The sequence below is a fragment of the Salvelinus sp. IW2-2015 genome, linkage group LG26, assembly GCF_002910315.2.
Source record: "Salvelinus sp. IW2-2015 linkage group LG26, ASM291031v2, whole genome shotgun sequence".
NCBI lineage: Eukaryota > Metazoa > Chordata > Actinopteri > Salmoniformes > Salmonidae > Salvelinus > Salvelinus sp. IW2-2015.
Window position 1 is genome coordinate 4,269,392 of NC_036866.1, and position 24,687 is coordinate 4,294,078.

General features: G+C 45.7%; 1 protein-coding gene across 1 annotated transcript in view; it reads left to right on the forward strand.

The window, feature by feature from the left end:
* The window catches only part of tnni3k (TNNI3 interacting kinase), a 52,718-nt gene that overhangs the window by 336 nt on the left and 27,695 nt on the right, over positions 1-24,687 (forward strand). The window contains exons 2-13 of the mRNA XM_023971428.2: positions 190-298; positions 712-797; positions 6,227-6,324; positions 6,898-7,008; positions 7,183-7,281; positions 11,936-12,074; positions 12,424-12,568; positions 13,436-13,540; positions 13,625-13,719; positions 14,183-14,332; positions 23,450-23,536; positions 24,133-24,189. Coding sequence (XP_023827196.1) covers positions 190-298; positions 712-797; positions 6,227-6,324; positions 6,898-7,008; positions 7,183-7,281; positions 11,936-12,074; positions 12,424-12,568; positions 13,436-13,540; positions 13,625-13,719; positions 14,183-14,332; positions 23,450-23,536; positions 24,133-24,189 — 1,281 coding nt within the window. The remainder of the gene's footprint in view (positions 1-189; positions 299-711; positions 798-6,226; positions 6,325-6,897; positions 7,009-7,182; positions 7,282-11,935; positions 12,075-12,423; positions 12,569-13,435; positions 13,541-13,624; positions 13,720-14,182; positions 14,333-23,449; positions 23,537-24,132; positions 24,190-24,687) is intronic.

A 24,687-nucleotide genomic window follows, 5' to 3' on the forward strand; every position in this document is an offset into this window, starting at 1 on the left:
ACATTGGAAAATACAAGTGACGGGAAATACATTCTATAGATGTACTAAATCCCTTTCAGGGTGTGACCTATGGAAAGGGTTTCAGCTTTTTAAAATGAAAGTACCTCAGTCACAATCAGGCTAATAGCTCACAAAATGATGCTATGTCTATGCTAACACTGGGCTAACACTAACACTCCCTTTCTGAAGATGAGTGGAAGAAGAAGGTGAGCGAGTCATACTCTGTGATCATCGAGAGGCTGGAGGATGACCTACGCATCAAAGACAGCGAGCTGATAGACCTCAAACAGGTCTTCAGGTAACAGAGGCCATCTGTGATAAAAGCCATACATTTATTCTCTATTCAGTCTTTCACATGTCATGTTATAACATCATAACATGCCAAACATTTTATGATAATGACTTCAGTTAACATTAGCTCTCTGTGGTTAAAGTGATGCATTCATCCCTATTCAGTCTTTCACATGTCATGATATGACATCACAGAAATGTTATGATAGTAACTCATACCCAGTCTCCATATACATGTCATAGTTCTAAACAATGTCCAAATGTCTTCTGTGTTTATTATTGCTGTTGGTATATGTTTTATTAAATGCATTATACGTTTTACATCAGTGTCCTAATTATGGTGTAAAGTACAGAGTAATAACTATTGTAATTTTACACTCGACTTACATTTGTATTTGTATTTGTATTTGGATGGCTCAGCTCTGATGAAGCTTTCCAGAAAGTGAACTTGAATTACCGGACAGAGAGCGGACTGTCCCTGTTGCATCTCTGCTGCATGTGTGGCGGTATGTACGATTATTACTATTAATAACCTCTTACCAAAACATTACAGTGTTACATATGCTGCTGCACTCTTGGCTTGATGCCCATGAGCTCATTGGCTTTGATTGTGCTCCAGTGTTTTTTTTAGCCTGGTCCCAGATCTGTTTATGCTGTCTAACCAGCAATATAAACTGGGTGGTTCGAGCCCTGAATGCAGATTAGCCGAAAGCCGTGGTATATGAGACCGTATACCACGGGTATGACAAAACATTTATTTTTACTGTCCTAATTCCGTTACCAACCAGTTTACAATAGCAATAAGGCACCTCGGTGGTTAAAAAATAAAGAAAAATAAAGAATAAAGAAAAACCTTTGAATGAGTAGGTGTGTCCAAACGTTTGACTGGTACTGTAGATCTGGGAACAGAGACAATAGAGGATCTAGATAATTTTTCAGTTTTTTTAATTATTAGAGAAAAAAATATAACATTTTATTTGGAACGGCAAACCAGATAAAATTAAACGGGCCTATTTATGTAATGAAGATGAATTCGGAGGGCAGAAATGATAACATATTAGAGCATTAGACCTCTCACTAAAGGCTTCAGTTGTCACGCCCTGACCATAGAGAGCTGTTTATTCTCTATGTAGGTTGGGGTGTGACAGTGACTAGGGTGGGTCATCTAGGTGATTAATGATCTATGTTGGCCTGGTATGGTTCCCAATCAGAGGCAGCTGTTTAACGTTGTCTCTGATTGGGGATCATATTTAGGCAGCCATTTCCCCATTGTGCTTTGTGGGATCTTGACAATGTATAGTTAGTTGCCAGTGAGCACTATAGCAGCGTTTCGGTTTGCATTTATTGTTTTCTTTGAGTTTCACTTCAAAATAAAGAGGATAGAACCATACCACGCTGCATCTTGGTCCACTCATTATAAAGATCCTGACATCAGTCATACAAAAGTTATACTTAAATCCAAACTGGTTCTCTAGCAAATTAGTAAGAACGTCTCACCCTATGTTTAAGAAAGGCCTTTTTCACTTTATTCAGATTACAACCTCTCACTTTCAGTTATTTACAAAGGAAATCATCTCCCAAATATCGCTATTTTTAAATCATCCACCAGAAAAGACAGAACAAATAATATAACAAATATTGTGGTTAAACTCAAATAAAACAATTGTTAAAAAAAAACATTATTTTTAGAAAAGAAAAAAAACATATATAATCTTCGTAAATTATATCATAAATAGGATTGGTGGAGTTATGTCATACATGCAGCTAAAAAAAAACATATGGGAATGTCTGCTCTACCCACAATTACAACCAACTAATTGCATCATTACTGCAAAAATGGAAGAGGAAAGTGGAAGAGGGTGTAACGCTCATCTTCCTCCTCGTCTGAGGAGGAGCAAGGATCGGACCAAAGCGCAGCGTAGTGTGAACACATAATGATTTATTTGATAAAGACGAACACGAAGAACACTTGACAAAATACAAAACCGACGTTAACAGACCTGAACTTGAGAACACAAAACATGAACGCACGAACAGGAACAAAACAGTACCATGTGGTGAACAAACACAGACACAGCAACAATCACCCACAAACAAACAGTGAGAACAGCCTACCTTAATATGGTTCTCAATCAGAGTAAATGTAAAACACCTGCCCCTGATTGAGAACCATATCAGGCTAATTGAAAATGAACCCAACATAGAAACACATAACATAGAATGCCCACCCCAACTCAAGCCCTGACCATACAAAACAAAGACAAAACAAAGGAAATAAGGTCAGGAACGTGTACCCCCCCCCCCCCAAGGTGCGGACTCCGGCCGCAAAACCTGAACCTATAGGGGAGGGTTTGGGTGGGCATCTGTCCACGGTGGCGGCTCTGGCTCTGGACGTGGTCCCCACCCCACCATAGTTAATCCCCACTTCCGTGGCCTCCTCCTAATGGCTACCCACCATATTAACCCCACTGGATTAAGGGGCAACACCGGGCTGAGGAGCGGCACCGGACTGAGGGGCGGCTCCGGACTGAGGGGCGGCTCCGGACTGAGGGGCGGCTCTGGCAGGGCATGGCTGGCTGACGGCTCTGGCAGGTCATGGCTGGCTGACGGCTCTGGCAGGTCATGGCTGGCTGACGGCTCTGGCAGGTCATGGCTGGCTGACGGCTCTGGCAGGTCATGGCTGGCTGACGGCTCTGGCAGGTCATGCTGGCTGACGGCTCTGGCAGGTCATGGCTGGCTGACGGCTCTGGCAGGTCATGCTGGCGGGCGGCTCTGGCTGCTTCTGTCTGGCGGGCGCTCTGCTGCTCCTGTCTGGCGGGCGGCTCTGGCTGCTCCTGTCTGGCGGGCGGCTCTGGCTGCTCCTGTCTGGCGGGCGCCTCTGGCTGCTCCTGTCTGGCGGGCGGCTCTGGCTGCTCCTGTCTGGCGGCGGCTCTGGCTGCTCTGTCTGGCGGGCGGCTCCTGTCTGCGGGCGGCTCAGACGACGTGGGCTGGTCAGACAGACGAGGGCGGCTCTGAAGGCTCAGGACAGACGGGCGGCTCTGAAGGCTCAGGACAGACGGCGCTCTGAAGGCTCAGGACAGACGGGCGGCTCTGAAGGCTCAGGACAGACGGGCGGTTCAGACGGCGCTGGACAGACGGATAGCGCAGACGGCACTGGGCAGACGGGCAGTGCAGGCGGCTTTGGGCAGATGGGCAGTGCAGGCGGCACTGGGCAGACGGGYAGTGCAGGCGGCACTGGGCAGACGGGCAGTGCAGGCGGCACTGGGCAGACGGCAGACTCTGGCCGGCTGAGGCGCACAGTAGGCCTGGTGCGTGGTGCCGGAACTGGTGGTACCGGGCTAAGGACACGCACCTCAAGGCTAGTGCGGGGAGTAGCAACAGGGCGCACAGGGCTCCGGAGACGCACAGGAAGCTTGGTGCGTGGTGCCCGGAACTGGAGGTACTGGGCTGGAGACACGCACCACAGGGAGAGTGCGTGGAGGAGGAACAGGGCTCTGGAGACGCACAGAAAGCCTGATGCGTGGTGTTGGCACTGGTGGTACTGGGCTGGGGCGGGGAGGTGGCGCCGGATATACCGGACCGTGCAGGCGTACTGGCTCCCTTGAGCACCGAGCCTGCCCAACCTTACCTGGTTGAATGCTCCCYGTAGCCCGACCAGTGCGGGGAGGTGGAATAACCCGCACTGGGCTGTGTTGGCGAACCGGGGACACCATGCGTAAGGCTGGTGCCATGTATGCCGGCCCGAGGAGACGCACTGGAGACCAGACGCGTTGAGCCGGCTTCATGGCGCCTGGCTCAATGCWCAATCTAGCCCGGCCAGTGCGGGGAGGTGGAATAACCCGCACCGGGCTATGCACACGTACAGGAGACACTGTGCGCTTTACCGCATAACACAGTGTCTGCCCGTACTTTCGCTCTCCACGGTAAGCTCGGGGAGTTGGCGCAGGTCTCCTACCTGACTTCGCCACACCCCCTTGTAGCCCCCCCCCAATACATTTTTGGGGCTGACTCACAGGCTTCCTACCGCGTCGTCGTGCTGCCTCCATTCGCCGGTATCCCTCCTCACACTGCTCCAGAGAATCCCAGGCGGGCTCCGGCATTCTCCTTGGGTCGATCGCCCACCTGTCGATCTCCTCCCACGTAGTGTAATCCAGACTCTGCCCCTGCTGCCGCTGCCTGTTACCCCGCTGCTTGGTCCTTGGTTGGTGGGTGATTCTGTAMYGCTCGTCTTCCTCCTCGTCTGAGGAGGAGCAAGGATCGGACCAAAGCGCAGCGTAGTGTGAATACATAATGATTTATTTGATAAAGACGAACACGAAGAACACTTGACAAAATACAAAATAACAAACCGACGTTAACAGACCTGAACTTGAGAACACAAAACATGAACGCACGAACACGAACAAAACGAACGAAACAAAACAGTACCGTGTGGTGAACAAACACAGACACAGCAACAATCACCCACAAACAAACAGTGAGAACAGCCTACCTTAATATGGTTCTCAATCAGAGGAAACGTAAAACACCTGCCCCTGATTGAGAACCATATCAGGCTAATTGAAAATGAACCCAACATAGAAACACATAACATAGAATGCCCACCCCAACTCACGCCCTGACCATACTAAACAAAGACAAAACAAAGGAAATAAGGTCAGGAACGTGACAGAGGGAAAAAGTAAGGAACTTGTCTGTCGGCATTAAAGACCAAAATTGGTTAAAGAAAATTGTGATGAATAAAAAAGTATTCCAGTTTCATTTAAGGATAAAAAAAAAATGACAGCCATACCATATAGATTGCAAAATTGTTGGTTAGAGATTTTTGACGTACCGATTCCATGGCACATGGTTTATGAACTGATACGCAAAACGATACTTTTAGCAAAAATGTTTATTTTCAATTTACAATCTGTAGAAGCTATGAGAATAGAAAGGTTCAGAACTTTTGTGAAACATCACAGCACAGTTGAAAAATACATGGCACATTTAAATCCAATGTGGATGGTGTTAAGAGATTGATGGGAGGGGTTGAATGGAGCTGAAGGTTGGGACTAATAACAACTAATTACAATAAGATAACTAATGTAAAACATAATGTGCTGTAAAACGTATATAGGTAAACAACTTTTTTTTAGAGCACAGTTTGAACGAATGGCAAATAGAAATCAAACCGGATGGACATCATAAATATATGGGAGCGTTGAGGGTAGAGGAAGGATAAGAGTAAAAACAAACAAAAATAAAACAATTGTAAAATAGACCATAAAATGTATATAGTATGTATAAGCTGGAAATACAGGCCTAAGCATTGTTGTTCACTATTTTGTGATCACTAGTGTACTACTGCTTTCACAGAACAGCGCAAACTGGCTCTAACCAGAATATAAAGAGTAGTGAGAGGCCCCGGTGCACAACTGAGCAAGAGGACAAGTACATTAGTGTCTAGTTTGAGAAACAGATGCCTCACAAGTCCTCAACTGGCAGCTTCATTAAATAGTACCCACAAAACACCAGTCTCAATGTCAACAGTAAAGAGGCAACTCCGGGATGCTGGCCTTCTATTCTTGCTGATAATTGACCTCTGTACGCCAATGCAGATATTCCATTCAAAATCATCTGTTTACAGCTACAATAATATTTACTAACATTAACAATGTCTACACTGTATTTCTGATCAATTTGATGTTATTTTATTGGACAAAAAATATGTTTTTCTTTCAAAAACGAAAACATTGTGTATATTGTGTATATATTTTTTCCCAAAAAATATATGCGGGATTGGAAGTGATGCAGACAATTACATTGATAGAAGCCACAATCTATCTGAAATATTAACGCTGATCTACCCCCTAAAAAAAAATAAAAAAAATAAAAACATAGACAATATACCACAGACAGATCTGATGCGAGGCTAGTAAATTGTTTTCTCCAGGGAATAAAGTCCACATAAGGACTCTGATGCTGAAAGGCCTACGTCCATCCAGGCTTACCAGGAATGGGTTCACTGCTCTACACCTGGCTGTCTATAAGGTGAGAGAATGGTTAGACACCGGTTGCCTTCATGCCTTCATCTGAAGACCGTGTTATTGATATAGTTATAAAGACATGTATGTTTCCATAGTGAGTAGGTTACTGTTTATGATGTGTGATTATTTTGTGAATGTTTCTATCGATTGGCCTTTTATGTTAAATGCGATGGAGACATTCCATGGTTTTACCAGATGGTGGAGCGCAAGTCACATCACAAAGCACACATTATTCTATGAACAGTGTGATATCTCCTGTTTTGCTCTCATACTAAGGACTAGAGAGAGTTCATCTAGTCCTGAGGCACACAGGATCAGTATTACAGATTTGTCTATTTGAGGACTCGGCTTAATCAAGATGCTGATGACTTGGAGTGAACGTCATCTGTATCTTCCCTGATTCCTTACCTCCTCAAAATGCCTGAAGAGAAGGTCAAACGGGAGGAAGCTTAGCTTCCCCAACATGTTTAGAGAGAGGACACAAGGAATAAAGGAAGTACAATTGAAATTCTCCTCAAGTGTGATGTTAAAGTGAAAACAAACCTATGTGATTGACAGTAGTTGTGTGTCCTCCCAGGACAATGCGGAGCTGGTGACGGCAATGCTCCACGGAGGGGCAGACATCCAGCAGGTTGGGTACGGTGCCCTCACCGCCCTGCATATCGCCACCATCGCTGGGCACCATGAGGTGGGCACGGCCCCTGTTCATACCAGTCTCAGACATTACCTCACATTCTGTACAGTACTATTCATATTTAGGAATAGTTCTGCTGGTGTCAGCAACAATGGGTGTTCCCACAAGAGATTTTGTGTTATGATAATAATTTGTCCTGTAATATAGCCTACATGTTGTCATTCTTAGGCAGTGGATATCCTTCTCCAGCATGGAGCCTATGTCAACGTCCAGGATGCTGTGTTCTTTACTCCTCTGCATATTGCTGCTTACTATGGCCATGACCAGGTAATGGTTTAAACATTGTGTCCTAATATAACAGTGTCGGTAGCTTCATCCAAGATATCCCTCTTTACCTTCTGCCAAGCAATGGATGTGTTGAAATCGGTTCATTCCCTTTTCTTGTTACCRGGGATGTAGGCTATGTCCCAAAATGGCATCCTTTTGCTTTCATAGTGCACTACTTTTGACCAGAGCCCTATGGGCTATAGGGAAAATAGTGCCATTTGGGACTTATCTGTACAGTGTCTATTACAGTTATCCCCCCCAGGCCCAGTTCCCACTTCCCTGTCAAGTTTGTCTCAAGTGGGTCTCTCCAAGCTCTGCTCCCATCGCGACAACGAGTTGCCTCTGCTCTGTTAGTACAGGAATGCGCACTAATGCCCCGGACCAGAGCTAGGTCTCTCCAAAATACACTTGAGTATCTTACCCAGTTATTCTCTGATGATATCATTTTGCTCTTTTGTAGCTTTGGCAAGTATGTGTGTGTTTTCTATCCCAGTTCGCTCCTCTACCTGTAGGTTTTACAGATGCTCACCAGCCCGTGGCTGCAAACCTTMTAATTTAGGGTACCCTGCGTGCACAACCAATGAATTCCTAGTSTCCGGCAGCGTTTGGAACTGACGATCTGCAGTCCATAAGGCATCTCCCTACAATTTTGGGCCCTGACAGAAACATGGATTACACCAGAGAACACTGCTACTCCAGCTGCTCTCTCGTCCTCTGACTATGTGTTCTCTCATAGTCCAAGAGCATCTGGTCGTCGCGGTAGTGGCACAGAGCTACTCATTTCTCCTATCTCACCTGTSTATCTCCTCACTTGAATTCAATGCTGTCACTGTCACCCACCAGGTGCTGTTGGAGAGTTCCCCCCCCCCTGCAGGTTTCTGGTCACTACTTTGTTTCCTATTCTCTCCCTCTCTCCTCCAACACTACCCACTCAGCTCCTATCCAGATGGTCATGCACTGCCTCAATCTTTGTTCTCTCTCTCCCACTACTCTCTCCTCTTCTATCCTATCTTCTCTTCCTTCTCTCCTGCTAAATCCTTCTTCCTCCTGTCTCCTGACTCTGCCTCTTCGACCCTACTCTCCTCCCTTTCCGCCTCCTTTGACTCCCACTGTCCACTTTCCTCCCGGCCGGCTCAACCTTCCCCTCCCACTCTGTGGCTGAGTGACTAACTGCGTGCTAAAAGAACAGGGCTGCAGGCAGCTGATGGAGGAAAACTACATTTTCGGATGACCTATCATCCACTCCACTCTACCTTCTCTTCCTCTGTATCCACGGCTAAAGACACATTCTGTCACTCTAAATGTCATGCTTCTACCTACAACCCTGGGAAACTCATCTCCACTTTCTCCTCCCTCCTTAATCCTTTGATGACATCTGCTTGTTATTCCCTCAGCCTATTGAGTCCACTGGTCCCAATCAGAACTACCCTACACCTTGATCTCTTTCTTCCCTCTCTCTCCAGATAAAATCCTGTGACTAGTGATGACTGGCCGCCCAAAAACCTGCCCACTTGACCCCATCCTCCCTTCTCCAGACTATCTCTGGAGACCTTCTCACTTCCCTCATCAACTCATCCCTTTCCACTGGCTGTGTCCCCTTTGACTTAAAGATGGCCAGAGTTGCTCCCCTCCTCAAGAAACCAACAGTCGACTCATCTGATGTCAAAAGCTACAGACCGGTATCTCTTCTTTCTTATCTTTCCAAAACACTTGAGTGTGCTGTCTCTGACCAACTCTCTCGTTATCTCTCTCAGAACGATCTTCAAAACCCTAACCAGTCAGGCTTCAATGCGGCTCACTCAACTAAGACCACTCTCCTCTGTGTCACAGAGGCTCTCCGCTCTGCCATAGTTGACTCTCTCTCTTCTGTTCTCAACCTCCAGGTAGCCTTACGATTAAGAGCGTTGGGCCAGTAACCGAAAGGTCACTGGTTTGAATCCCAGAGCCGACAAGGCAGTTAACCCCCAACAACAACTGCTCCCTGTGCGCCGATCACGTGGACCTTCGATTCAGGCAACCTCTCTGATTCAGAAGGGTTGGGTTAAAAGGGGAAGACACATTTCGGGTTGAATACAGTCAGTTGCGTAACTGGCTTTCCCTTACCTTACCTATCCGCTGCCTTCGAGACCGTGAACCATCAGATACTCTTCTACCACCCTCTCAGGGTTGGACAACCTCTGCACATTCCTGGATTGCATCCTTCCTGGCAGGTCGCTCCTACAAGGTGGTGTGGAGAGGGTCTGTGTCTGCACCACGGGATCTCACTAATGGTGTCCCCCAGGGATCGCTTCTAGGCCCTCTCCTCTTTTCTCTTTACAAATCACCCGGCTCTGCCACTCGGCTCGGACCTTCACATGGTCTCTCCTATCATTGCTATGTGGATGACACTCAACTACACTTCTCTTTCCCCTGACACCCAGATGGCGACACATCTCTGCGTGCCTGGCAGATATCTCAGCTTGGATGCTGGCCCACCACCTCAAGATCAACCTCGACAAAACGGAGCTGCGCTTCCTACCGGGGAAGGCCTGCCCGCTCTAAAACCTCTCCATCATGGTTGACCACTCCGTGCTGTCCCTCTTCCAGAGTGCAAATGTGACCCGTTTCAGGAAACTAGGTGTTTGTTGCAAGTCACGGCTTCAGAAGAGAGCCATTTGAACTTTTTAAAATGTGTTTTTATCATAATGCGTTTTTTTGACAGAAATGCCTTCTGGAACATGTGAACTTTCATGTGCCTTAAAAACAAAGTGTTAATTTACGAGCCTTGTTGGCGAAGCCACATATAAAGCAGCAACCTTCCCACTAGCCATGATTGGCTGAGATAATGAGTGGGCTGAACATGTCGAAAAAGGAGTTCGGATTGGTCTGCCATATAGAAGGCTTCTGTTTATTTGAGCTGGTGAGTCTGTGTTGGTAATCCTGTCAAACACTGCTTTTTTTATGTATCGTGTAGTGGAGCTGTATAAGTGTCTCTCTCCACTTTCTGGAGGATCGAGTTTTGAAATCAGTGGAATTAGAGTATGATAGTTAAAGAGAGGGAGAAAACACCTGTCTCCGGATTACATCTTCAAACTAAGGGCAACCCTGGCATGACATCCGTGACAGGGAGACGCGTCCATCATGCATGATGATGTATACGGGTAAGATAGTCTAGTGTTAGCTAGCTACCATTTCAGATATTACACGTTTCTAATTTTGAMAGAAAGTGGTTTMATTTCAAGCTAAAGTGTACTGTTAGCTAGCTGGCCGGCTCTCCCTAGCTAACGTTATTTGTATGACGTTATTATTCGAATCCCAGAAATGTTTGCTTTGCTAGTTAAAGCCTAATGTTAGCTAGCTAACATTGAACCTGGTTGGTTAACTCCCTGCAGATTCATGCAGGGTAGTAACGACATGATTTGAAAATATGATAATTGTTGTTTAACTAGCTAATGTTAGCTGGCTGACTCGTTAGCTAACGTTACATGACATGTGTGATCTTACACGTTGTTTAGCTAGCTAGGTTCATTGTTTACTTAGCTAGCTAGCTACACATCTTAAGCTAAAGTGTACAACACCCGTTGAATATGGCCGGTGTGTCACGACTTCCGCCGAAGTCGGTCCCTCTCCTTGTTCGGGCGGTGTTCGGCGGTCGACGTCACCGGTCTTCTAGCCATCGCCGATCCACTTTTCATTTTCCATTTGTTTTGTCTTTGTTTTACACACCTGGTTTCAATCCCCCAATTACTTGTTCCTTATTTAACCCTCTGTTCCCCCATGGTTTTTGTGAGTGATTGTTTGTGTGTATACGCTCTGTTATTGTGGGCTAGTTTATTGTGTTGTATATATTTGTATTCTTGAGTAAAGTACGTTCATTACTCATATCTGCTGTCCTGCTCTGACTCCTCCACACCAGCTACACACAGGCCGATTACACGGTGTCAGTAAACGTTGGCAAAAAARCGTAAGGAATTTGTTGCCAGCAGAGCTGGTTAGGATGTTTTCATGTTATCCAGAGGTAAACAAATCATCGGCCAGAGCATCAAGTGTGTGCTCTGAACGCTCTGACAGCGAAACGAGATGGGTGGGGCTAAAGCTTAAGAGGGTGTGAACGATGTTGAATGGGTGTAGACAAAGAGCTCGTCACTAGATACCAAAACATTCAAAAGCCATTTTCTAAAAAGTGAGTTTACAAGTTTATCAAGTTTCAAAGCATAATTACTTTCCCATTGTTCCTCAAAATGAAGTGTATGATATACCATTTTGTAGCTCTGACTGTCTACTTTTATCCAATGTAAAAAACACAATTTCACATTTTGCTACATAAGACCGAATCCAGGTTGTGAGTCACAAATAACCTCGTTGTGTCGTTCTCTGCAAACATCAAAACAGGTTCATGCTCTACAACATTCATAGAGTATGACCTTTCCTCACACAGGAAGTGGCGTAGGTCCTAATCCAGGAACTTTGCATCTCCCGTCTAGACTACTGCAACTCTCTGTTGGCTGGGCTCCTCGCTTGTGCCATCAAATCTCTGCAACTTATCCAGAATGCCGCAGCCCGCCACGATTGTGATGTGTTGTTGTCTCACCTAGCTATCTTAAGGTAAATGCACTAATTGTAAGTAATTCTGGATAAGAGTGTCTGCTAAATGTCTAAAATGTATATCTCTCAGGTGGCTAAGCTGTTGTTGAAGTTTGAGGCGGATGTAAATGTAAGTGGGGAGGTGGGAGACAGACCGTTACACCTGGCAGCCGCCAAGGGCTTCCTCAGCGTCGTGAAACTGCTGCTGGCAGAGGGGAGCAAAACTGAAGGTGAGAGTTAGTGCCGTAGGTCTAGGAGCTACATGGTACATGCTTGAGTTTCACTGTGTCTGTAAACATGCTCTCAATACATTCCACGGTTCAGGTGATATACTGTTTATCTTGATGGGACGTGCGCTTGAGTGGGGAACATTAAGATGTAACTGCATAGTGGACCTGATGTTCATTATGGTCTACCGGTACTTACCATCATGTTTATCTACAAGTCACACAACGACTCTGTGGATTTATTCATGGGTTCAGCAAAGTGTTCAAAGTTGTGAATGGTTTTAGTAAGGAAATTACTAGCTTATTTAAAGTTGCCCAACCAGAAAACAACTCAGTCCTTCTTCCTCCACAGTGAATGCTCAGGACAATGAGGACCACGTCCCGCTCCACTTCTGTGCCCGTTTCGGCCACCATGAAGTGGTCCACTTCCTGTTGCAGGGCAACTTTGAGCTACAGCCTCACTCCGTCAACATCTATGGAGACACCCCTCTCCACCTGTGAGTTAACTAATGATACAGTACATCATAATGATAAGAACATCTGGGGTAAAACCATTTAGAGTACAACACGGGGAAATAGACAGAGAATGATGTCACTGGCTCGTGTCAGTACCCTCTGAGGAGTTCAGCAGCAGATTGAACTCTACAGGGGCTGTATGTATCAAGGGTCTCAGAGTTGGAGTGCTGATCTAGAATCTGCCCCCGCCATCTATGTAACCATTATTCATTGTGATCTTAACTGAAAGTCAAAACTGATCCTAAATCAGTGCTCCTACTCTGAGACACTTGATCACTAAGGGATTTACATGATCCACCCACACCAACACAGTCATGAAGAAGGCACGACAATGTCTCTTCACCCCCAGGAGGCAGAAAAATGTTGGCATGGGCCCGCAGATAAGACTTCTAAATAGATAAGAGTCCACAAAATAGCTACCCTGACTATCGGCATTGACCCTCTTTTGCAGTAACTCTTTTGACTCATCACATACACTGCTGCTACTGTTAATGATCTATCTTGTTGCTTAGTCACTTTACCCCAGCCCATATCTACCTCATACCCCTGAACATCGACTTGGTACTGGTTCCCGTGTATATAGCAAAGTTATCTTTACTCATTGTGTATTTATTCCTTGTGTTATTATTTTTTCTATATTTTTCTCTCTGCATTGTTGGGAAGGGCCCGTAAGTAAGCATTTCACTGTTAGTCTATACACCTGTTATTTACAAAGCATGTGATAAATAAAGTGTGATTTGATTTGATACATATGACCCCTGGTCTTTTTCACTGAGACTGATAAAAGCTACTATGATCTCCTTATGTGTCTAGATGTATCTGTAACTCATTGCGCCTGTGTTCCACAGGGCCTGCTACAATGGCAAGTTTGAGGTGGTGAAGGAGATAGTGCAGCTGTCAGGCACAGAGAGTCTGTCCAAGGAGAACATATTTAGCGAGACCGCCTTTCACAGGTAATAACCCTAGTGTACCCCAATGAGTTACCTTCTCCGTCTGTACTGGTCCAAGATAACAGCAGTGTCTACCTCTCTCCACAGTGCCTGCACCTATGGGAAGAGTCTGGAGATGGTCAAGTTCCTGCTCGGTCAGAACGCCATGAGCATCAACCATCAGGGCCGAGACGGACACACAGGTGGCTATGTCTCCTCGTTACCTAATCTAGGGCCAGGAGGTTTTCCCTGGCCAGGTCACGCGATCAGACCCTAATGTTAAAGTATGACTGAGGCCAGGAGTTTTTGTTGACCAGAACTGAAGAGGAAAAGCTCTTGGCCCTACAAATAACATCTAAACCACCCGAGAGCACTTAATAAGATCGAGTTCCAGTTAAAATTTGTTTTGGAGCAATAGTCATACATACAAAACGACCTTGACAATTGGCAAGGACTTCTAAACCAGCCGAAAGCACTCAATAAGTTCAAGTTCCAACTTTGTTATCCCAGAGGGAAATAAGTTTTGCAACAATAGTCATACATAAAAAAACGACTTTGACAATTGGCAAGGACTTCAACACAAATAAGGTCCATATAAATGGAAGAAGAGCGGTTGATCTGACTGCTTACGCTAATAACCTTTGAACCCTGTCACTATCTCTGTAGGTCTGCACAGTGCATGTTTCCACGGCCACATACGTCTGGTCCAGTTCCTGTTGGACAGCGGGGCTGACATGAACCTGGTGGCCTGTGACCCCAGCCGGTCCAGTGGGGAGAAGGAGGAGCAGACCTGCCTCATGTGGGCCTATGAGAAAGGTTAGTCAGTGATGGACACATGGGTCTGTCTAATGGGAGGCCAAAGACAAAGCTGTATCTCAGAAAGGCTAGATTTTGTAAATAGAGCTGAGATGATAACATTTTTACTAGATCTCTTTTTCACAGATGATTGACTTTGCTTGAATTGTGAGGAGGATGGTTTGTAACTTTCAGAGATTTGGCATTGCTAGGAACCTTGACAGTACTGTACATTGAGTAACTGTTTGTAATTGATTTTACTTTCCCACACTATCACCCTACCCCTGTCTCAGTAAGAATAAATAGTGAAGTAATAGTAGTGACTGTGTATTACATAGTAGTAGTAGTGACTGTAGTACTGCCCAGTAGTATTAGTAGTAGTATTAGTAGTCTTTGGCATACATGTAGTAGTGACTGTACTATTACCCAGTAGTAGTCAGTGGGGAACCATCAGGGCCCTCTACGCCCTCAGAGAGGGCCTAAGGATAGATACACATCTGTATATATTTGTATATATTATAATTTGTAATTTTGTTTTCATTGATTTAATATTTTTGTTGCCTTAATTGTAATGATCTTCCTATTGAATTTCTTCAGTTTGTGTTGGAAAAATAAGGGTTATTAATATCCAATATCCAAGAAAAAAATATCCAATCTGAATTTTTCTTTGGTAGTCTCTTGGTAGAAATAATCTAGCTGGGCTCAACACTCATTRGCTAGGCCCTCAGGCTTTGAATAGAAGGCACCAGCCAACGTCATTGACATTGACTTCAATTAGAGCAGCATTTTGGAATGACAGTAGAATCAACCAATCACAAAATGTCTTGTAATAGGTGGGACAATTGTATGATGCCTAAGYATACATCACTAATTCAGAGCCAATAGTGAGCCTTATCTTGTTTTGTCACGCTTGAGCCTAGCTAGCTGGCTAGCTTTTTGCAGTGAGTGTATGTAACGATGGCGATGGCAACTGCAGAGCAAGTAATCGAGGACAATGCCTGATTTGGTGCAACGAGGAAATAGTTTTGAAAGGCATTTTCAAGTTAATAATTATGAGCGCTATCCGTGGATAACCGGCTGTGAGCTGACAAAAAAGCTTTACTGTTGGAATTGCCTACTCTTCAGCACTGATAATACTATAGCTCAACCTGGACGACTGGTTTCAAAGATTTAGCCTGTTAGACAAAGTCAGCACTTCGACTCCAAAACTCAACTTCCCACCTGCGAGCTACAGTGAGTTTTAAAACATTTTGGGAAACAAGAGTAGACCTTCTTCTCAACAAGCCGTGGCGCAATGAGACACTTGCTCACAATGATAAAGTCAGACACAACAGGGAGATTCTAAAGCGCCTTATTCATACGGTTGTGTTTTTAGGCAAGCAAGAATTAGCGTTCAGAGGACATGATGAGGGTAAGGAATCAGCTAATAAGGGAAACTTTTTGGAAATATTGGATTTCTTGGCTGAGTATGGCAGCATGTTAAACTGCCATTTGGCTAAGGCTACCGTGTTCACAGGCACTTCCAGCAAAATCCAAAATGACCTGATACATGCAGTCGCGAATGTAATGACAGATGTCATGAAGGAGGAATTGAAAAAAAACTCCTTTGTAACCATCATGGTTGACGAGACGACAGACATCAGCATTGAAGCCCAAATGTCTTATGTGTTGCGTTACTCTACCGATGGTGGTRAGAAGGAAAGGTTTTTCAAATTTGAGGATGTAACTGAGGATAAACGGGCAGAAGCGGATGCTGCCCGAATTATCAGCTTTTTAGAGGAGTGTGAATGCACGGCCAAAGTTGTGGCACAGTGTTACGATGGGGCYGCAGTGATGGCCTCTTCTATAAACGGAGTACAAGCCAAGGTGAAAGAAACTATCCCGCAAGCTCTGGTGATGTCACAAGGTGCTGGTTAACTAAAAGAATGCAAGATTTTTTTCTTCTCATCTTCGTGGCCTAGCAGCGTTTTTCTCAAGATCTGTCAAACGAACAAAACTACTGGATGAAATATGCCAGCGAAGACTACCCAGAGTGGCGCCAACACGATGGAACTTCTCCTCACGCTTAGTTTGCACTGTGTAGGGAAAAAAAAGTGGAACTCATTAAACTATTTGAATACATAGTGGACCATCACGATGACTCTGATATTTGCAACCGTTGTGTACGTGTGTTGCTTCTGTGAGCCACAGCCGAGGCGTGGTTTAGGACCGTTTGACCCAGTCATCAAAGAATTGCTTCTCCTACATAGGTCTGTAAAAGAAAGGTCTCTAGTCATGCTCTGGAAACACAGGCATCCCAGTTCTATCTATATGTATGACGTCAGATGTTTTTCCGCAACTGAGGGCCTAGCGCAAAATAGTTACGGTCCACCACTGGTGGTGGTGGTGGTGGTGGTGGTGGTGGTGGTGGTGGTGTTGGTGGTGGTGGTGGTGGTGGTGGTAGTAGTAGTCGTCGGATCAACATTATTCTACCACCAGGGGGAAATTCATTTGGTCACATGCTTAAAAACACAGTACATGAAAACACAGAAACTACACAATATAATTAATTAACAGTGCTATCGCTACACATTTAAAGTGAAAGTGCAATAAGCTGTAATCTCGAGGGACCAACAGACTATTTTACAGCCTAATGGATGTTGGAATAAAAGAGTCCCCATATCGATCTGTTTTGATTTTCTTTTGAAGAAGTCTCTTTCCCCTTGTCTGGCTGCTGCTGTGTCTGAATTTTGAGTGAAGGGGATGAGTACTGTCCTGTAAAATATTTTCAAGTTTTAGGAGGATGAGTTTTGTGTAYAKGCTGATTCTTGATCTATACCAATTATCCTTCCCGCCGTCTTAATCAAGCACTGAATCCTGACGTAGTCTTGCTCTCGCATGTTTCCAAACACACATATCAGACCAATGGACAGCGCACTCTGACTCTGCAGGACAAATTTATAGAACATTTGTAAGATATGGCAGTCAACATTAAAATTGTTCAGTTTGCTGCATGTCAGAGGCTTGACAATCATTTYTGTACARTGTGTACAGTATCGGTGAAAGTATGCAACCTTGAGGTGCTCCCGTATTCACTGTTCTAGATGTAGAGATGACGGAGGTAAACTTCACTTGTTGAGTACTGTTCACAAGGAAACTATTAATCCATTGATCAGTAGAGAGTTGACATCCAAATTCAACAGTTTATCCAGCAGTAGGTGGTGTTGGATGGTGTTAAACGYGCTACTGAAGYCAATKAATACAATTTTCCCTAGGCTATTTGCCTTATCTAAATGTTTGAAGATATTGTTCAGCATGACCAGTAACTCATCATCAGCACCTCTGGAGGCACGGTAGGCAAATTTGTTTGGGTCTAATTGGGATGAGAAACCAGAAAGAATTTGTTTTTGAATAATCTTCCAGGATCCAGTTGCAGAGGGAGGTGTTTAGTCCCATGATCCTTAGCTTAGTGATGAGCTTTGAGGGTACTATGGTGTTGAACGCTGAGCTGTAGTCAATGAATAACATTCTCACATAAGTGTTCCTTTTGTCCAGGTGGGAAAGGGCAGTGTGGAGTGCAATAGAGATTGCATCATCTGTGGATCTGTTTGGGCAATATGCAAATTGGAGTGGGTCTAGGGTTTCTGGGATAATGGTGTTGATGTGAGCCATTACCAACCTTTCAAAGCACTTCATACAGGCGGCGACAAACGCGGAGATGCCCGGGACCGCATAAAGGCCAGGGTCCGACGGGAGCCCAGCTGGCAGGCAAACCTGGAGGAATGGGCCCACTCCAGGACTGATGAGGGGACAGCGTCAGGCACAAACATCCGATTATCTGGCCCCCACCCACGGGGTTCGGCTGGGGACGCTGCACCTCACAGACGTGCTTCCCTATTCCCCAGCTGAGTGGTGTCGCCAGACATGAGGTGGGAAGGATGGTCTCGGGGTCCGAGGGTGTAGCCATGGGGCTATAGCGGCGTGACAGCCTGACAGYGCATCTGGCTTGATGTTCTTGGATCCTGGTCGGTAGGAGAAGAATAAGTTAAACTGGGTGAAAAGCAGGGCCCACCTAGCTTGCCAGGAATTGAGACGCTTGGCGGTGCAGAGATATTCCAGGTTCTTGTGGTCCGTCCACACAATGAACGGATGTTCCRCCCCCTCCAACCAGTGTCTCCACTCCTCCAGCACCATCTTCATCGTGAGAAGCTCACGATTCCCCACATCGTAGTKCCTCTCCATGGCGTTGAGGCGATGGGAGAAGAAGGAGCAGGGATGTAACTTGAGGTCCAGGGCAGAACGCTGGGACAGGACAGCCCCCACTCCGACATCCGAAGCATCAGCCTCCACCACGAACTGACGGGACGGGTCAGGATGAACCAATATGGGAGCAGTGGTGAAGCGGTGCTTGAGGTCCCGGAACGCCCGGTCAGCAGTTGAGGACCATGTGAACGGAACCTAGTGAGAGCAGACAGGGGGGAAGCCAGGGTGCTGTAACCCTGGATAAAGCGACGATAGAAGTTGGAAAATCTCAGGAAACGTTGCAGCTGCACTCTAGACGTAGGCTGGGGCCATTCCACCACCGCTCTCACCTTCCCGGGATCCATCTGTACATGCCCTGCAGTGATGATGTAAGCAAGGAAGGGGAAGGTGTAGCGATGGAATTTGCATTTCTATGCTTTCACAAAAAKCTGTTTCTCCAGGAGGCGCTGGAGTGCCTGTCGGACGTGGAGCACGTGTTATTGAGCTGAGTGGGAGAAAACAAGGATGTCATCGAGGTAGACGAAAATTAACTGGTTCAACATGTCGCTGGCACCAGCAGTTCAGACTATGAGGGGATTGTGTCGCTGGAGCCAAGAGAATCTCAATACCACGGGAACCTGAGAAGACTTAATCAGCATAAATTGGATTGCCTCGCTGTGGTTCCATGACACTCAGAGGTTGATGGGAGTGGTATTGTGAGTGACCCGGCCTTTAGAGTGCCCGTCCAGCACTCTAATGTCCATGGGAATGGAGAGGGGCTGAGTGGGGATGCCCAGCTTGGACGGGGTAGCGTCCAAAAAACTCATCTGCCCCAGAGTCGATGAGTATCTGGAGGGATTTCGACTGGTTCCCCCACAGCAGGATGGCATGGAAAGGGGTGTGAGTAAGGCGAGAGGAAAAGTTCACCGTATGGCCCACCAGAGTACTCGTTCCTTCTTGATGAGCCTGAGTTTTTAATGGGCAGGTAGCTCCGAAATGTCCCGTAGCTCCACATTCTAGACAACTCTGGGTGTGGAKTCGGCGTAAGCACTCAGCCGGAGTCAATCTAGCCCTGCCCAGGTGCATGGACTCCGAAGGAGGTGAATTGGCAGCCCTCAGTGATTCGCGAGAGAACTCGGGGGATGTCGGGTTCACTCGGACATGTAGACTTCGGCGGTCTCCGGGATTCCTTGGAGACGAGGTGGGAATCGAGGGCGAACTAAGGTGACAGGGCACAGATTCCCTCTCCCTCCTACGCTCTCGAAGCCRTCCATCGATCCTGATGGTCATGACTATGAGGGAGTCAAGGTCCATGAGCAGCTCCCGGGCTGCGAGCTCATCTTTGATCACCTCCAATAATCYGTGAAGGAACATGTTGAACAATGCTTCTGGGTTCCAGGCACTCTTAGCCACCAAAATGCGAAAATCCACCGCGTAGTCTGCCACACAACGGGAGTCTTGACGTAGCTGGAGCAGCTTACGAGCAGCCTCTCTCCCGGGCAATGAAGAATCAAACACTTTCTGAACTTCCGCCACAAACTCCTCCAGACTGAGGCAAATGTCGGACTTTTGCTCCCACACCGCCATAGCCCAGGCGAGTGCCCTCCCCATACATTTAGCATTATGATGTACGCTATCATTGAACGGTCAGAGKGGAATGAAGAAGGCTGCAACTCRAAAATGARGGAGCACCGGGAGAGAAAAGCCYAGCAGGTTCCAGAATCTCCAGCGTAGGCGGGGTTCTCGGGACAGTGGGGTAGGCTGGAAGATTACTGGTGTGACCCGCTGCCCAGTAGGGAATTTACGGTATTGCTCCAGCAATGTATCAAACGCCTTGTAATGGCGTTCTGCCAGGGTATGGAGTCCCTCCATAAAACATTGCAGTATCTCCTCATGTCTTCCAATGGTGGCTCCTTGCAGGGAGACAGCATTATGGAGCTGGTCTGAGTCCGCTGGGTTGGTCAAGACCAGTTCGTACTATCAGAACTCAGGATAAAACCCAGATGCAGACAGCTAGAGTCAYAGATGTTTATTGACCTAAACAGGGCGTAGGCAAAAGACAGGTCAAAGGCAGGCAGAGGTCCGTAATCCAGGGCAGRGTCAATAAGGTACAGAAAGGCAGGCAGGCTTGGGGTCAGGGCAGGCAGAATGGTCAGAACCGGGGTAACTAGGGAACAGAACTTGAGAAAGCAGGGAGACTTGAAAACAGGCTGATAAGACCTGACAAGACAAGACAAACTGGCGATAGACAAACAGAGAACACATGTATAAATACACTGGGGATAATGAGGAAGATGGGCGACACCTGGAGGGGGGTGGAGACAAGCACAAAAACAGGTGAAACAGATCAGGGTGTGACACTTTTGGCTTGTTGTTTTTAGGTATTKGGACMATCAGCAACTTCTTCCATAAATCTGCAATTATCCCACCGTTCAGTGACAGCTGGAACGGTAATGCGAGCTGGCCTGAAGTCTCTTGCTGCTGACGCCATCTGGACCATATGATTTTCGTGGGTTGACACGTTGAAAGTATTGCTTGATGTCATTCACAGAGATCTGTATATCAACAGCTGGTATGCTGTCTATACTGTCCAAGGCCACTTTCTGCTGCGATGTAAAATCACACATGTCAAACCTACAGYAGAAACTGTTCAAATAATTTGCAAAAGCAAGGTCATTTTCAACGGTCTCTTTGGTTTGTATCCTGTGATGGTTTGTAGCCCTTGCCAGGCTTTCCTACTGTCCTTTAAAATGTTTTCTAATTTGTCTTTGCATGCTGCCTTGCACTCCATGATTTTGCTTTTCAGTTGCCTCTGAATATTTTTCCTTTCCTCTTTACTGCCACCTGATTTAAACACTTGTTTTTTCTGGACGAAGAGCTCATTTAATTCCAGAGTTACCCACGGTTTATTATTGGGGAAAATGTTGACTTTCTTTTAGGGAATAACGAGATCCTCACAGAAACAGATGTACTCAGAGAYAGTATCCGCTGCCTCTTCCAGGTCATCGGAGCTGTCCGTCAGGGCCGCCCAGTCAGTGGACTCAAAACAGCCCGGGAGGGCTTTCAGTCGCTTCAGGAGTCCAGCTTTTAATCTCCACCTTTTTAGCCTTCTCTCGCTGCAGACGCGCTTTGTAGACTGGGATGAGCTAAACCATGTTATGATCCGAACCCCCAAGTTTGGGTAGTGCCTTGGAAAAATACGCACCTGGGATGTTACCATAACAGAGGTCCAGACAGACTTCACCTGGGATGTTACCATAACAGAGGTCCAGACAGGCTAAATTTCGGGTATGACATGTAACATATTTCTGATATGATGGTAAGTGTTCAGATAGATTGCACATTTTAAAGTCTCCCATGGTTAGCTTTACTGCTTCAGTTGACTCAGGACTACCTAGCCTGATGACTCCTTGCTGTCCCCAGTCCACCTGGTCGTGCTGCTGCTCCAGTTTCAACTTTTCTGCCTGCGGCTATGGAACCCTGGCCTGTTCACCGGACGTGCTACCTTGTCCCAGACCTGCTGTTTTCGACTCTCTCTCTCTACCGCACCTGCTGTCTCTAACTCTGAATGATCGGCTATGAAAAGCCAACTGAAATTTACTCCTGAGGTGCTGACCTGTTGCACCCTCTACAACCACTGTGATTATTATTATTTGACCCTGCTGGTCATCTATGAACGTTTGAGCATCTTGGACATGTACTGTTATAATATCCACCCGGCACAGCCAGAAGAGAACTGGCCACCCCTCAGAGCCTGGTTCCTCTCTAGGTTTCTTCCTAGGTTCCTGCCTTTCTAGGGAGTTTTTCCTAGCCACCGTGCTTATACATCTGCATTGCTTTCTGTTTGGGGTTTTAGGCTGGGTTTCTGTATAGCACTTTGTGACATTGACTGATGTAAAAAGGGCTTTATAAATACATTTGATTGATTGACTCTGTCTCAGCCTGGGATACAAGGTCATAAGTCACGTTGGCACCTATTTGGGTGTCAGTGGAGGGGGGTTATGTAAACAATAAATAGTCAGACCTGATTTATTTTCCGTGGCAGGTAGTATGGTTATAGTTTAATGTCTTTAGTACAGACCTGGTGCTTAGTTGTAATATTGGCAGGATTGCAATATTTCTCGTTGATAAATGCACAAACTCCACCACCTTTTCTCTTACCAGAGTTGATGTTTCAGTCCATTCTAACAATTGTGTAGCCATCCAGCTCCACAATGGAGTCGGGATCCTGTTCCGTAAGCCAGGTCTCAGATAGACAGATCAGGCAGGATTGTTGGTACTCTGAGAGGTGTTGGGTACAAGCCCGTAGATCCTCATTCTTATTCCTTATGCTTTGTACATGTCCATCCATAATAGATGGAAGAGGTGTTCTGAAGGGCTGTTTTTTAATCCGATTCTGAATTCCCCCTCTACCGCCACACTTCCTTGGTTTAGATGTCTTTTCTGGGGAAAATGTTGATTTATTAATTGTGGTATTCCATTGCAGTGTAGACTTGCAGCAAAGGGTCGGAGATTAAGCAGGACATCTCTAATGTATGATATCCGCGGTTGCGGCTTGCTGTATACATCGAAGGTTAGATTGACAGCTTGTTTGGTGCGTTTCACAAAAAAAAAAAAGATTAAAACTAACAGCCAAAGTACTGCTATTTGCCTCATTATTAGTTATCCGATTGATTAACATTATAAACATTATAAACTTGGTTGATTGAGGTGAATCTCAATTTTAAAACCCTTTAGACAAAAAAACTAGTAGTAGTAGTAGTAGTAGTAGACACTGCAGTAGTAGCACTACTAATGGTGACTTTGGTAGATGGGTATAATGCGGTAATAATGGGTTTGTTTATAGTGAATGCCACCGTAACAACCCTGTCTGTATATCCCTGTATCTGTGACCCTGTCCCGGTGTCCCTACCCCAGGTCATGATACCATCGTCACTCTGCTCAAACACTACAAGCGTCCCCTGGACGACTCCCCATGTAACGAGTACTCTCAGCCTGGCGGAGGTGAGTGGGAGAGGAGGGGAGCACTGGTGCACTTTGACTTCAAGGCCCTAACATCTAGGGCCATCTCATAGTGTGAATCTCAATTATATTTGCTTGATTCCTCATGTTCTCTCTACTTACCGCCTTCTCAAAACGCATTGGAGGAGAAGGTCAGAGGGGAGGAACCTCTGATATTCTTCTCCAATACGTTTTAAGGAGCCAAGGAGAGAGGATGTAAGGAATTAAGACAATTGAGAGAACAAATAATCTCTTTTTGATGCTATACTGTATGTCTTTGCTATGCTATATAATGTACATCTAATGCTATGTATCTTTAGGAGAGGCCAACAAAGGAGAGGATGTTGACTATAAACATTAGTAATGTTCAAAGATAACACCTCACCAAGATGATAGAATACAACACAAATAAATGTTATTTTCAAACAATGAATAGGTCTACAAAGGAGAGAATGTTGACTATTAATTAACATGTGTAATGTTCAAAGTGCAAGATAACACCTCACCAAGATTGCTGACTACATACAACAATGTACATGTGATAATCTAAAAGAATAAAGATTGAGCAGAAACTTGGGCCATTTTCTTCATCCTTTCAGATGGGTCCTACGTGTCTGTGCCGTCCCCCCTGGGCAAGATCAAAAGCATGACCAAAGGTACTGGAGTAAAGTGAAGCACATGACACGCTGCATCCTGCATCATCCAAGCAACACTTCACATCACTGTCAGCTGACAGTGACATGCTCACTGGTTACTGTTGCTATGGGACTTATTAGAGTTTGTCTCCTATATATGATTATATGGTCATCGACAATAGCAAACAACAGGCCAATGTTAAAAAATAAAAATAACAACARCAAAAAGAGAGAAAAAAGCTCACTGGTTACTGTTGCTATGTGACTCAGGTAGGGCTGACCCCATTTAGTCGACTGGTCGATTGTTTGGTGGATAGGCTGTTGGTCGACCAAGATTTCTTTAGTCGAGTATTAGCAAAACATTTAATAAATCATATTGTGTACAAGACACCTGTCTGATTGGCGCCTGTCTGAGTGGACTGATCCATTGTGGAGGCCTTTGAGATAACACAGTCCATCACTCCAAGACATGTGCTACTGAAATTGTATATGGTTATATTACATGAGTACAATGACTCA